General features: G+C 34.4%; 1 protein-coding gene across 1 annotated transcript; it reads left to right on the top strand.

Annotated features, from left to right (window-relative positions):
• The first annotated feature begins 273 nt into the window (after positions 1–273).
• On the top strand, positions 274–849 carry LOC145596042 (F-box/kelch-repeat protein At3g23880-like). The gene has a single exon (XM_081652476.1). The coding sequence runs from the start codon at positions 274–276 to the stop codon at positions 847–849; it is 576 nt and encodes a 191-aa protein (XP_081508602.1).
• Positions 850–14,245: the final 13,396 nt, after the last annotated feature.

The raw sequence follows: 14,245 nt of genomic DNA, 5'->3' as shown, positions 1-14,245 counted from the left end.
TCCTTAACATAAGGCCGTTTATTTATTTATTCCTCATTTGATTGGAGATCATAAATCGTGGAAAAAGGTTATGTATCATAAATCGTGGAAAAAGGTTATGTAACATTTGCGCCAAAAAACCAAAAAAAAAAAAAAAAAAAAAAAAAAAAAAAAAAAAAAAAAAAAAGAGAGACTAGTAACATTATAACCCTAATTAATATTTTATAGATCGATTATACACTGTACCTCTGCCTAATATAAACAACTTGTGTATGTGAAAAAACAAAATCAAGCATGGCCGTCAATTCATCACCCTTAAACCCAATACCTCAAGATTTGATGTATGAAATACTAGTATGGCTACCCGTAAAATCATTGTTACGATTCAAGAGTGTATGCAAAGATTGGTACAACCTCATCAATAACTCACCTTTCATCCAAGATCATCTTAACAAATCTAGTAAAACCAATTCCAATTTCTATCACCATAATCGTCCCTTCGTATTTATTCACAACAATTGCCTATATGTTGGGGATGATATCGATTCCCACTCTCAACTCGTTAAATTAAATATTTTCGACGATTATATGATAGATGAGGACTCGTACATAGATGGTGTAGGTTCTTGCCGTGGCTTATTTTGCCAAATAATAAGTCCCAACATGTTTAACTACAACAATGAGGCTTTTGATGGTTTCATGGTATGTAACCCATCAACTCGACATACTTCCAAACCAATCATATATCCTAGCAAGGAGATAGATAATAATTTCCGTGATAAACGTTATGGGTTTGGCTATGATATTAAGCGTGATGATTATAAGATTGTCGTGATAATTCTAGGAGGGAAGAGAGACATGCTCACTTAGAGTTTTCTGATTTATAGTTTGAAGTCGGGAGGATGACTTGAGTTTTCCAAATACTAATAATCTTCCTACCAAATATGCTCATTCAACATTTATAGATGGACGTTTTTGTATATGTCTTAAAACTAAGGATGGTTATATTGAAGTATGGAGCATGAAGGAATATGGGATCAAAGAATCATGGACAAAAGTGTTGCGCGTTTCAAATTTCTACGTAGTATCTAATAGAATGACATGGTTTAATCCTATTGCTTATTCGAGAAGAAGATCTTCGGGGGTTTTAATCTTCTACAACAACAAATGTGTCGATACTAAACATTGTAACCATGTTAGTATAGTTGGACATTCTAGTCTTATTTGGTATGATCCGAAATATGAAATTGTGGAGTCGAATGAACTTGCCATCTCAAGCTATGGGGTTAATGGCAGTGTATATCTTTGTGTAGAAAGCCTTATTTCTATTCCAGGGAGCTCCCAAATGAGGAGCAAGCTCGAGCCACCAATAAATATTTTACAAAGTACGTAGTATTATTAAAGGAATTTATTGAGATATTATCGTATATTAGGAAGACTTGATAGAATATTTCCATATATTTATCTTCTATATTTTAGTTAATTTCCTAAGATCCTACGATATCTTTTGATATGAGGACAGAATATATAATAATTAGAATAGCTTTCTCATTGATAATAATTGGGAATATATAGAGTTACAAAGTCCTAATAATCCTCGTATCAAAAGATATCATATGATCTATGGACTAAGTGCTTGTTCACATCTACTGAACTGATTGGAACTGAACTGACTGATTGGAGCTGAACCGAGAGAAATTAAGAGCTGAACTGACCTGAACTGATTAGAGCTAACTGAACTGAAATTAAGTAAATGTGAACAGGCCTTAAGGTGTACAGTAGTATTTTATTCTACTAGTTTGACGGAATTTAATCAAGTTATAGTGTGCAATATTTATATATTTCTAACTTTCTTTGTATTTAGGAAAATTTCACAAGAATAATCCAACCTTTCGCTGGTTCTCCTAAAATAATCCAACCTTTGGATTAACCCTGAATAATCCCACCTTTGGTATATATTCTCCCATACTGAACCTAAGTGACTGGTTACCTGAAGATTAGGTAATTTAATTTTTTTTTTCCTCCATGACCACTTCTTTCTCTCTCTTTCTCTATGAACACCTTTCTTCATCCCTCCTCCATGAACACAACCTTCATCCTAACCTCCATTACCACCTCGTCCATCATCCTTCTTCCATCACCACAAACCACAATAACCACCACCTCCATTTTCGTCCTCACAGCTAGTGATCAAGCCACCTCCTTCATCTTTTCTCCATATTACAAACCACAATCACTACCACGAAGGGAGAGAGAAGGAAAACGGGGAAAGGGAGGTTTTGAAAGAGGAGGCAGGAGGGGGTGGTTTCCATGGGTTTTGGTGTGACGGTGGGGGTTTGTGGGTTGGTTGATGGTGCGTGGAGGTTTATGGGTTGGTTGATTTTGTCACGGGAAGACGGAGTTGGGACAGTGGGGATTTCTGGTTTGGTTGATGGTGGCGCGGAGGTGGGTCGGTGTGGGTGGATCGATGGTGGGGTTGTGATGGTGCTATGGTGTTGTGGGCGGCTGTGGAGGTGCGGATGATGGTGGATTGACGGTGGGGTTGATGGTGTGAAGCTAAGGGTGGGTTTCGGTTTTTCTTTTTTTCAATTTTTGGGATTTTTTTTTCATTTTTTAGGATTTTTTTTTTTTATAAAATTAAGTTTTAAAATTAAAAAAAAAAAAATCAAACCAATTAGAAGTTAACACGTGGCTTACAACCGGTCATAGGGGGTATGGTGACCTGCTGGGGGTGGTGTGGGAGAATAATAGGTAAAGGTGGGATTATTCAAGGTTAATCCAAAGGTTGGATTATTTTGGGAGAACCAGCGAAAGGTTGGATTATTCTTGTGAAATTTTCCTTGTATTTATGTATACATGGGCGAGCATAGTATCGAGTAAGTTGTATGGTAATATATAGGCTATTAGCTATTTAATTCTTGTCGTGCATTATTTTTTTGGTATGTACTTCTTGAACAATTTCACTCTCAACCTCTAAAGTGAGCCTAGATTTGGATCTAAAGAAATTGGTCTAAAGAAATTGGTAGACGGTCGAAATCACAACTTGTTGGCAGTATAATATATAAAACTACTTAGAAAATTAGGATTTGATAAATTAAAAATATTATCATTTATTCGTGGGATCGTGGTCGCGATATCTGTGTTGACTTGACAGGGTCTTTTCCATTGACACAGTCTAGGCTTTCTGACTTTGTTCCTGGACGGGTAGTGACTGATGCGACCAATCGGAAGCGAATCAAGTACGAATCCAGTTGTCGAGCAATTGGGTATGGCTTCCTTCCTTTCTCTTTCTCTTCTCTTGGGGAGTTAGAAAAGATATTTAGTGGGGTCAAAACATATTTGATAAATTTTAATAGGATCATTTAATGAAAAATATAAACAATTTTTATAGGAAAAAAAAAATAATTTGATAAGAATTTTTTTGTTTTTTAAATTCAAGTGGGTCAAGGGACCCCACAAAAATCCCTTGCATCCGCCACTGTCAGATTGTATCTCGGCTTCCCACTAATTTATTATAGGTTGTATAACTTTTGTTTATAATAATAATAAAATAAACCGTTAGTACTGAAGTAGATATCGTATTATTTGTGCCATAAGAAATCAAATGGCCCAATTGCGAATAATGATTTCTTAACAAAGGCCAATTATGAAAAATGACTTCTTAAAAAAAGCCCAATTACGGCACTTAGCCCATGAATAAATCATAAAATCCTTAACATGAAGGCCGTTCATTTATTCCTCACTAGATAAGCCCCGTGCGATGCACGGCATAAAAAAATTTATTGAAATAAATATATATTTTATATATGTCCCTTATATGAGATAAATTATAGAAACATAACTATTAATTTCCATTTGCAATAATATATAGATCTTATTAATTTTGAAAAAGAGTAAAAATAAACTTAAGAAATCTATGCATTACGGGGTACTTTATAACCGAGAGAATTATATTTTGAAGTCAGATAGTCACTCATAAATTTATAATATAAAATATGGAGTATAATATAATAATAATAATAATAATAATAATAATAATAATAATTTTCTTACAAAAATATTATTATAATTTAAGGTAAAAAAATAAATAAGAATATATGATGTCAGCAATTGATTTAGGTGGGAAAAATTTTAACAACAACTTGACATGTGTACAATTTTAAAAAGTGATGATGTCAGCGGTTGTTGTTTTAGTTTATTTATAGATTTGATTGGAGATCATAAATCGTGGAAAAAGGTTATGAATATGTAAATCGGCAAATCGCCAATAGTAATGGTTATATTTTTTTTTTTTTTTTTTTTTTTTTTTTTTTTTTTTTTTTTTTTTTTTGTGTTCTATTATTGAATTTTGAACTCTTCACCACAAGGTCATCCAAATAAACTCTTTCTTTGAAATTCATTATCAGGGTAATGAATAATTTGTGACATGTAAACTACTTCCTCCATTTTGTAATATTCGTAACACTTTTTTTATACATCCATTTCATCCTTTGTCCTTCATCATATCCTTTTTTTAGATGCATCGTTTTAGAATTCACATACTACATACTAGGCAATTTTATGGAGATGAAATATAGAGAGAAAGAAAAAAGAGGACTCATGTGATATGAGAGAGGTTGAGAGAATTTATAAGCTAAAAAGAAAGTGATGCATCTAAATTGAAACTTACATATATAAAAATTGATGCATCTAAACGACGGAAGCAATAAACAAAATTTCTCCACCGTTGGAATATTTGATTAGGTAATGGAATCTATTAACTCATTATTTGAAAGAGCTAGTTTTTCCATTTATCAATCTAGAAATATCAATTTTCTTTTGAAACATAAACTGTGTCCTTATACAGCTCTAGCAAGCTACTGAATAAGCTTGGCCTAACTTGGCCCTATTAGCCACCATTACTCTCACAAAATACTTCATTGTCATATACTCCCTCCGTTACTTTTTACTCGCAACAATTACCATATTTAGCCGTTACACATTACTTGCAACAATTTTTTTTCTTTCCTTTTATGGTAAGTTTTTTTGTGTGGTTTTACAAAATTACCCTTACTTTTTTTTTAAACACCCTAATTAAACTATTGATTTTATTTTAAACTTCAACCCTAACATTAATTAACTTAACCATTACAACCTAAATCATTCACCTTCCAAATTCACCATCACCTTCATTGGTATCCACCACCACCGCCACCACCACCACCACCATTACCACCATTACCACCTTCGTTTTTCTCTCTCTTCCATTTTTTTGTTTCGCCATTGCCTCTGTAGCTCAAATTTGAAGGTATTATGGTCAAATTTAACCATGAAAACTCTAGATTTAGAGTTTTTATGGTTAAATTTGACCAATTACATCTTTAATTCAAGATGGAGAAGGCAGTAGTAGATTGTGGGTTCGTTGATTCGTAGATTATGGGTTCGTGGGTTTAGGGGTGCGGAGTTCGAGTTTTGGGTTGTGGGTCGATTGCGATTGCGATTTCTGGTTCTGGATTCGTGTGTTGTGGGTTGTGAGGTTGTGGGTGATGGTGGGTTTTGAGGTGTTCGTGCTACTGTGATGTGGTGGGTTCGGTGTATCGCGCGTTTGCGCTGCTGCTGGTGGTGGGTTGTGGGCGAAAGGTGGTGGTAGGTCGAAATCGCGCGTTGGTGGTGGTGGTGCTTCAAAATCGGGGGTGTGGGTTGTGGGTTATGGGCGACATAGATGGTGGTGGTGGTTCAAAATCGGGGGTGTGGGTTGTGGGCGACATAGATGGTGGTGGTGGTGGTGCTTCGAAATCGGTTGTGGGATGTGGGCGACATAGATGGTGGTGGTGGTCGAAGTCGTATGGTGCTAGGTGGTGGTCGTATGGTGCTGCTGCTAGGTGGTGGTGGTGCTGCTGCTGCTGGTGATAGGTGGTTGTATTTTGTTTTATTTTATTTTATTTTTTTTTGGGTTGGATTAATACTAAACACATGCCCTTATTTTTTGTTAATTACACTTACCAATCTTTTGCCTAAGAGTCCGTTCCTCCCTCCAAAATTGCGAGTAAAAAGTAACGGAGGGAGTATATCATATATGTCATATAATCTCATGTCATATTCCACGTTATGATATTTATATCATGATATTCTAATTAAAATTATCTCTTATAGATATTAATTAGAGTAAGACTCTAGTCAAAATCAAGTTACATTTCCAAAAGTGACACAAAACCTCCCTTTTCATGTATATGCACCATATGTGCAAAATAGGTTCACATTTACATTTGATGATGAATGTGTGGTTCATCAACTTTACACGAAATATGGATAATTCCACCAATCAAGTCAACTTCAGCTAGCTAATTGTGGCCTTTAACTTTCTTCATGAAATATATGTCGTGTAAAGTAGTAAAGATGACCTTATCTTATACTATAATTTATGTAACACAAATATATTAGCTGTAATATAAAGTAAAATTGGACCAATTTCGATTTGCTTTAATTTGATGAGGATGATGTAGGGCTACATATAGCTGTAGAATCACTTTGACTCTCATTGATTTGATTTGGAGCCGACCTCTAAAGTTCCATGACTTGTGCTTATGCAAGTTTAACTATTCTACTTTGCTTTTACTCATTTCAAGTAAAATCGTCATCTAATCTAATTTTTCTAGTCGACATAGGACATCACTAATTTGGTTTTCATGTCTCCCCCAAAAAGGAAGAAAGAAACATGCATGAGGCATGGCATGAGCCTTATAGGCTTATATTTTCATGATGATACATCGTAGCACGGTTAAGCATGTTTAGACGAAAACACTTTATAATATTTGATCGAATTGAGCTAAAAAGACTTGTGTTGGTTAGGCAATTTGTTCATTAAAAAAGGAACATCTCGAACTACTCACTACAAGAAGGTGTTCAGGAAGTACATATATGTAAGCATTTTGCAAATTTAAGTATATGCACGTACTCTTACCTTTGTATGTTTTGTCACACGCATGTAAAGGCCCTGGGAAAGCTTATAACCAATATAAGAGGCGTCTACAAAAACCGGTAAATTGGTCATTTAAGGTAAATTGGAGGGTTCCAACAACCCAATTACATTCCCGGAGGGTATTAGGGACCATAGTAAAGATCTCGGCAATTTTTATATGCGGGCGAAAAAAAGTCAAAAAATTCCAAAATTAAAGGCTAATATCCACGCTTTTTGAGAAATTTGGAGGTTTCAGGGTCCGGTGTCGAAAAGTCTTGAAATTCTATGGGATACATCTCGGTGTCATATAATGCCGTTTGGAACCATATATGATCATTAGATATTGTCATAAACGTTTGTGGTAGGCTTGAGTTAATGAAATCGTTGCAAGTTGTAAACCGGTAAATTGGCCGTTTAAAGGCAAATTGGATGGTTTCACCCACCCAATTAGACTCCCGGAGGGTCTTAGGGACCATGGTAAACATCTCGGCAATTTTTTTTTCCGGACAAAAAAAAAGTCAAAAAATTCCAAAATTGAAGGCTAATATCCACGTTTTTTGAGAAATTTGGAGGTTTCGGGCCCGGTGTCGAAAAGTCTTGAGAATCTAGAGGACACATCTTAGGGTCATATGTCGTTTGGAACCATATATGATCATTATATATTGTCATAAACGTTCGTGGTAGGCTTAAATTAATGAAATCGGTGCAAGTTGTAAACCGGTAAATTGGTCGTTTAAAGACAAATTGGATGGTCACCACCAATTGGACTCCCGAACCCAATTGGGATCCCGGAGGATCTTAGGGACCATGGTAAACATCTCGGAAATTTTTATTTCCGCGCGTAAAAAAGTCAAAAAATTCCAAAATTGAACGTTTTTTGAGAAATTTGGAGGTTTCGTGGCCCGGTGTCGAAAAGTCTTGAGATTCTAGGGGACACATCTCGGGGTCATATAATGTCGTTTAGAACCATATATGATCGTGATATATTGTCATAAACGTTCGTGGTAGGCTTGAGTTAATGAAATCGGTGCAAATTATAAACCGGTAAATTGGTCGTTTAAAGGCAAATTGGATGGTTTCACCCACCCAATTGGACTCCCGGAGGGTCTTAAGGATCATGGTAAATATCTCGGCAATTTTTATTTCTGGGCAAAAAAAAGTCAAAAAATTCCAAAATTGAAGGCTAATATCCACGCTTTTTGAGAAATTTGGAGGTTTCGGGGCCCGGTGTCGAAAAGTTTTGAGATTATAGGGGATACATCTCGGGGTCATATAATGTCGTTTGGAACCATATATGATCATAATATATTGTCATAAAACGTTCGTGGTAGGCTTGAGTTACTGAAATTGGTGCAAGTTGTAAACCGGTAAATTGGCCGTTTAAAGGCAAATTGGATGGTTTCACCCACCCAATTGGACTCCCAGAGGGTCTTAGGGACCATGGTAAACATCTCGGCAATTTTTATTTCCGGACGAAAAAAAGTAAAAAAAAAAAAAATAAATAAAATTGAAGGCTAATATCCACGTTTTTTGAGGAATTTTGGAGGTTTTCGGGCCAGTGTCAAAAAGTCTTGAGATATTAGGGGATACTTCTCGGGGGTTATATAACGGCGTTTGGAACCATATGTGATCATTATATGTTATCATAAATGTTTGTGGTAGGCTTGAGTTAATGAAATTGGTATAAGTAGCAAACGGGTTAATTGACCTTTAAAAGGCATATTGGATGGTTGTATGTACCAGCCAAATAGACTCCCAGAGTGTATTAGGATTCATGATAAGCATCTCGACAATTTTTATTTCTGGGTCAAAATAAGTGAAAAATTGTTCAAAATTAAAGGCGCATAATACACTTTTTCAGGTCAACTTATATGTGATATGTGATATGTGTTATGTGTGTCTATTCATCAATTGATCATAGCTTGACCCTTCTCAAATAGCTCACAAACCGATTGTGGTCATTATCACCCCTATGAAAATGAAGCATTGTATGTTTCGTTAGTTAGTTAATTTTATGACAAAGGTCCTCATTAGATATGTTAATCAAATACCACTCCGAGTTTTTCTTTTCTTGTCTCTAGACTATGCATAATAATTAATAACTATGTACTTTACTTGATTTCTTGATTAACTTTTGAGCCTTGATAATTGCATGCCTTTTTCTATCCATACATCTATCAATGGCTTAATGTAATCATTCACGGAGGTTGTTAACATCATGAGATAACAAAACCAAATTAGGCAGTTTTAGTAAGTTAAATTGTCATCCAAGAAAATTGTTACTAATTAGAACTACAATCCATCAACCGAGATGCCACAATCTTCTCAATTAAAGGTGATTGTGTGTTTTGTGTACACCTTAAAATTTGAATCAATGCAAGGAATCATGTGGAAGCTCCAAATAATTAAGCTATAATATAGGTAATACTATAATTAACTAGAATAACTCCTAATGTACTTCCTAAGTGCATGCCTTGGAACTCCCTACCATGTTCTATAGAGCCTTAAACTATTGTTAAACCGTTATTAGGTGTAACACTAAGTCACTAATAACCATATAATCTACTTTTTTGCCGGAATTACCCTAATAAAAAAATATTAATTTGTCTCTAAATTGTGTTTTCGTGAATTTTGATTGATGCTTAAATTTGACAGTGGTAGAGGTGATGTAGTAGTGATGGTAGATCTCGATGCAATTGGGAATTAGAAATTCAATTAACCTAGATTTAGTTAATTAAATAATGTCACTACTTTGAATTTGACCTAGCATTCTATTGAATAAGGAAAGGTAGCAATGAAGGACGGATGTTTTGCTGCCGTCAAACGCAAACAAACTAATAAAGTTCGTTATGGATGAAGACTTGTATTGTGTTTTTTTGAATGTGTTTGTCAATAATTTGCGGTTACTTTGAGTGTTTTGAACTCGTAACTTACAAAACCATTTCACCAAAAAAAACAAAACTATTGGTTTTTAAATATTTGTAGTCAATTAAATAATGGTGGTGTCTTTCAAAAAAAAAAATAATGGTGGTGAGTACTAGTAACTTTTATTATATCTTTGGCAATTTAAAGCAAAAATAAGATGAATTTTGCATAAATTTTAGTTTAAATATTAAATAACCTAAATACATACAAAACCTTATGAGAAATGTTACTCGTATAATATTACAATGACATTTTGAAATGAGAATGAGATGTACAAATTGTATTAATAAACAAGCTATCATGGTCAAATCCAAATCTATTTGATAGGAACCCAACTTAAGTAACATCTAAGTAATAATGTTAACACTTTCTCTGTCTAATAATAACTGACATAATAACTAACATAGTCCTCATTTTCGTCTGTCGTCCTTAAATAATTGATACGTACTAAATAATACTTCGTATTAAATACAACATGGAATCACTAATTTAAAACTGTTTTCCTCTACTCTTCCACGGCCTACTAATTTTTGAAAAAAAAAAAACAATTTTAGCCACATTAAAAAAAAAAAAAACCAAAAGGAGTCTTTTTACGGTTTCACCCAAAGTTTTATGTACCCATCCTAATGACCCTAATATTTTGGGACCGATGAAGTTAATAATCTAATTCGATTCAATTTTACAATCTTATTCACTAATCCTACCGTAAACTAACTTATAATCCTTAGTAAAAATCATCTTATATTCTCCATATTATCCTTGCATATCCTTAGAGCAAAGCCAATGGTTGTCCATTTAAAATGGGCATGAAGAGAGAGAGAAAAAAAATATTAAAAAACTCAAAAGATGATACTTTAGGAGAGAGAAACCTAATGACCAGGTCATAGCCATGACCATTGGCAAAGGTGGGCAAACAATATGTATGTGCCACTTGTCATAGTATGAGTGGACTGTCGGTTTTTTATTTTTTTATTTTCTTAATTAGTGATGAATATTAAGATCATAGGGCAACCAATAGGTATATATGGGCAAGGATGAGATGGAAGAGAGAGATATTAATAAAAAAGTTGATGACCACCATTGATTTGGACAACCATTGGCTTTGCTCTTATAGTCAACTCGACTCAATTCAACTCAACTTCAATTCAAATCAACCTCATTAAAAATAACACTTGTATTAGTCCACAAATTAAGAAGTATAATGACAAACTTAAAAAACAATGGGTGCATCATCGTCACCATCCATGTGGAGTCACGATGCGTCAACCAAAATCCGCGCAACGCACACCTTTTACACATCATCCTTACACACACTCTACTTTACATGGGTCCCACCCTAAATCCCAAAACCTTATCCTCCTTCTTCTTTATTTTCTCTCTCCAAATTTCTATATATTCCCCTTCTTCTTCCACACTCTTCCTCAACTTCCCACCATTTATCTCTCCTCCAAATCTCAAACAAACCCAGAATTTCCTTCATTCAATTCATTGATTCAGCAATCTAACTTCATTTTCTCTCTCCTCAATTTCAATGGAGTTCGACAAGAAGCACTCGCTATCACTCAAGCAGAAGATCAAGCTCTTCGTCTGCGCAACCTGCTGCGACGCCGAAGAAGACGACATCTCCATCCAGAAGAGTCTAGAACATTCCGAGAAGAAGACGACTACGTTGTCCTCTTGGTTGAAATCTGAGCTTCCTGTAATCAAAGAGGTTTGTTCTCATGTGTTTTCTGGAAAAAATCGCCGATCTAATTCGACTGAGTTCAGGTATGATCCGTTGAGTTACGCGCTTAATTTCGAAGATGATGATTCGCACCTCGATGAGTTTCCTCTTCGTGATTTCTCCTCTAGGCTTCCTCCTTCCCCTGTTAAAGCGAACAAAAACGCCGTCGTTTCTACTCACACTGTCAACTGGAGTTGACTGATGAAACTAATTTTATTTTCTAGGGTTTGATTTTTGTCGAAATTGGCGAAATCAATGTAGATTTTGAGAGTTATTTTTCTTTATTCACTTATGATTAGTGTATGTAAATTACAAATTTATGATCAGCTTAGCATTATTAGAAAATGATTTGTAAACTGAAATGTGTTCTGGATTGTACATACTACTCCGTAGAATATGATTATAAATTTAGCAGAGTTTGATCAAAAGTTACAATTGGTGCCTATTTTTTTTTCTTATGCAGTTGATTTTGCTTTTTAATTCAATGATTGCTGACCATGATTTAGTGAAAATTAAGGATTAATTATTTTAAACTAGATAGATCATGTTGATTGCCACGTTTTTCTTTTTTAAGATGTCTTAAATTAAGTTTGAATATTTGATGTGCAACATTAATAATGAATTAACGACTACTACAGTACTACTTTGCAGTTTGTATGTAATTGAGTGTCTGAGTGGTTAGGGCCTGTTCTAATTGACTGATTTCAGCTGAACTGAATTAAACTGAATTGAACTCAGCTGAACTGAATTAAACTGAATTGAACTCAGCTGAACTGAGCTGAGCTGAGCTGAACTGAAATGAACATTTTATAAGAGAAGGAAGTTAGGAGCTGAACTGAACTGAACTGAGCTGAATTGAATTTCAACGTTAGAAAACAGGCTCTTAGTAAGCAGAAAAAAAAAAAGATGCTCAACTCAACTAGTCAAGTTGCTAACTTTTAACGGCCCTTCAATATCTGATGGAGCCCTTTAAATCTTCTGTGGGGAAAAAGCAAAAAGGGCAATGTACCGTTTTGTAGATGTAAAGTGTAGTGTACTCTATTAACTTGTGTATGTTTCAACATTTTGGGCCCTCGAATTTACATACTACCGAGTACTAGATATGCATACTAGTATACTAGTATAGGATTTCTAAAATTCTAAGACATTAAAATGACCTTTGGTTCTAGATATGCATACTAGTATACTAGTATAGGATTTCTAAAATTCTAAGACATTAGAAATTTAGTCACGGTGAAAACATAATAAATGTTGGTACTTCGTGTTCTGAATTTGAAACATTATGGCATGGCTATTCTTATTTGGTATTGTAATTTAAATACTTCGTATAATTGCCCTAAACACCTTAAGAATTTTCTTTGATACTCTAGCATAATACGATGTTAATACAATAATACTTAATACTATGAAAAAGAACATTCTTTAGACACTAGAGCTCTTACTTCTTAACTTGATAGTACAAATTCTTAATTTTAAGGATTTTTGGACTTATAACACCACAATTTTGTCAAAATAAAAGTGGATTATAACACCACAAAATCAAAACTTTTATCATAACACCAAAAAAGAAAAAAAAAATGAAAAAAATAAAATAAAATAAAATGAAAAAAAGAAAAGATTTTAGCACCTATAAATGGATGTCATTCAAAAAACTGCTATTGGACCCTACAACGTATACATGTCACTAATCTACTGGCTCAAAAAAAAAAAAAAAACGACTTTTCTTTACAAAAAAACCCCTAAACCAGCCACCACCCTCACCACCAACACCTCTACACCCCACTGCCACCAAGCCCACCCTTGGTACCTAGGCTAGGCGGTGGGATTGTGATGGGAGGGGGGGCTGTCGGAAAGTTGGCAATGAAGTTTTTTTTAGTTTATTATTTTTTTTAATTAATGTTTTTCAACTAATTCTATAGTTATTAATTACTAGTCACTTGAGACCCATAAAAGTCCATGACCTCCAAAGTTCAAATTATTTAAAATTAATCTATAGTTGAGATTATTTTGAGTAAACGCGCAAAAGTTGGGAGTGTTTTTACAAACTTCTTCAATACTCCCTCCGTGTTTTTTTAAGTGACACAGTTTGACTGACATAGAGTTTTAGGAGATTTTATTGACTTTAACAAATAAGATGTTAGTGGGGTAGGTTGGAGGGGTGAGAAATGATAAAGTAAAAGAATGTGAGAGGAAGTAGGGACCATAAAAGGAGTGGGAAATGAAAAGTAAGAGATAGTGGGGTGAAGATATATTATTAAAATGTAAGAAATTTTTAAAAGAAGAAGTGTGTAACTTAAAAAAACACGGCCGAAAATGAAAAGTGTGTCACTTAAAAAACACACCGAGGGAGTATCAACAATAAAAAGATTTATGTGGCTATCAAGAAGTACGCTTGCAGTAGAAGTCTGGAGTCTTGGAAAACACCTCTAAAAGGGACTATCAAAATCATGCTTCACTCTCTATCAAAATCAATTTGTAACTATGACTTTCTCTCAACATTAGTGTAATTCTATTGCATGATGTAATTATTTCTTGTAATGTTAGTGGTTAAGAAGTTGCAATGATAATGGATGTCTGAATCAACGAAACAACAACTGACATTAAATTAATTTCACAAAAACACAAAACACATATCCATGGTCATCATTCAAATCAAACGAACTACAAAAAACAAAACAATA

Source organism: Chenopodium album, chromosome 19, assembly GCF_948465745.1.
Source record: "Chenopodium album chromosome 19, dcCheAlbu1.1, whole genome shotgun sequence".
Classification (NCBI taxonomy): Eukaryota; Viridiplantae; Streptophyta; class Magnoliopsida; order Caryophyllales; family Amaranthaceae; genus Chenopodium; species Chenopodium album.
The sequence above is the reverse complement of the archived record's forward strand: the minus strand, read 5'-3'. Positions and strand labels throughout refer to the sequence as shown.

What these genes read in the sequence shown, in the direction of transcription:
- LOC145596042 (XM_081652476.1), top strand. Translation starts at nt 274, where the DNA reads ATGGCCGTCAATTCATCACCCTTAAACCCAATACCTCAAGATTTGATG.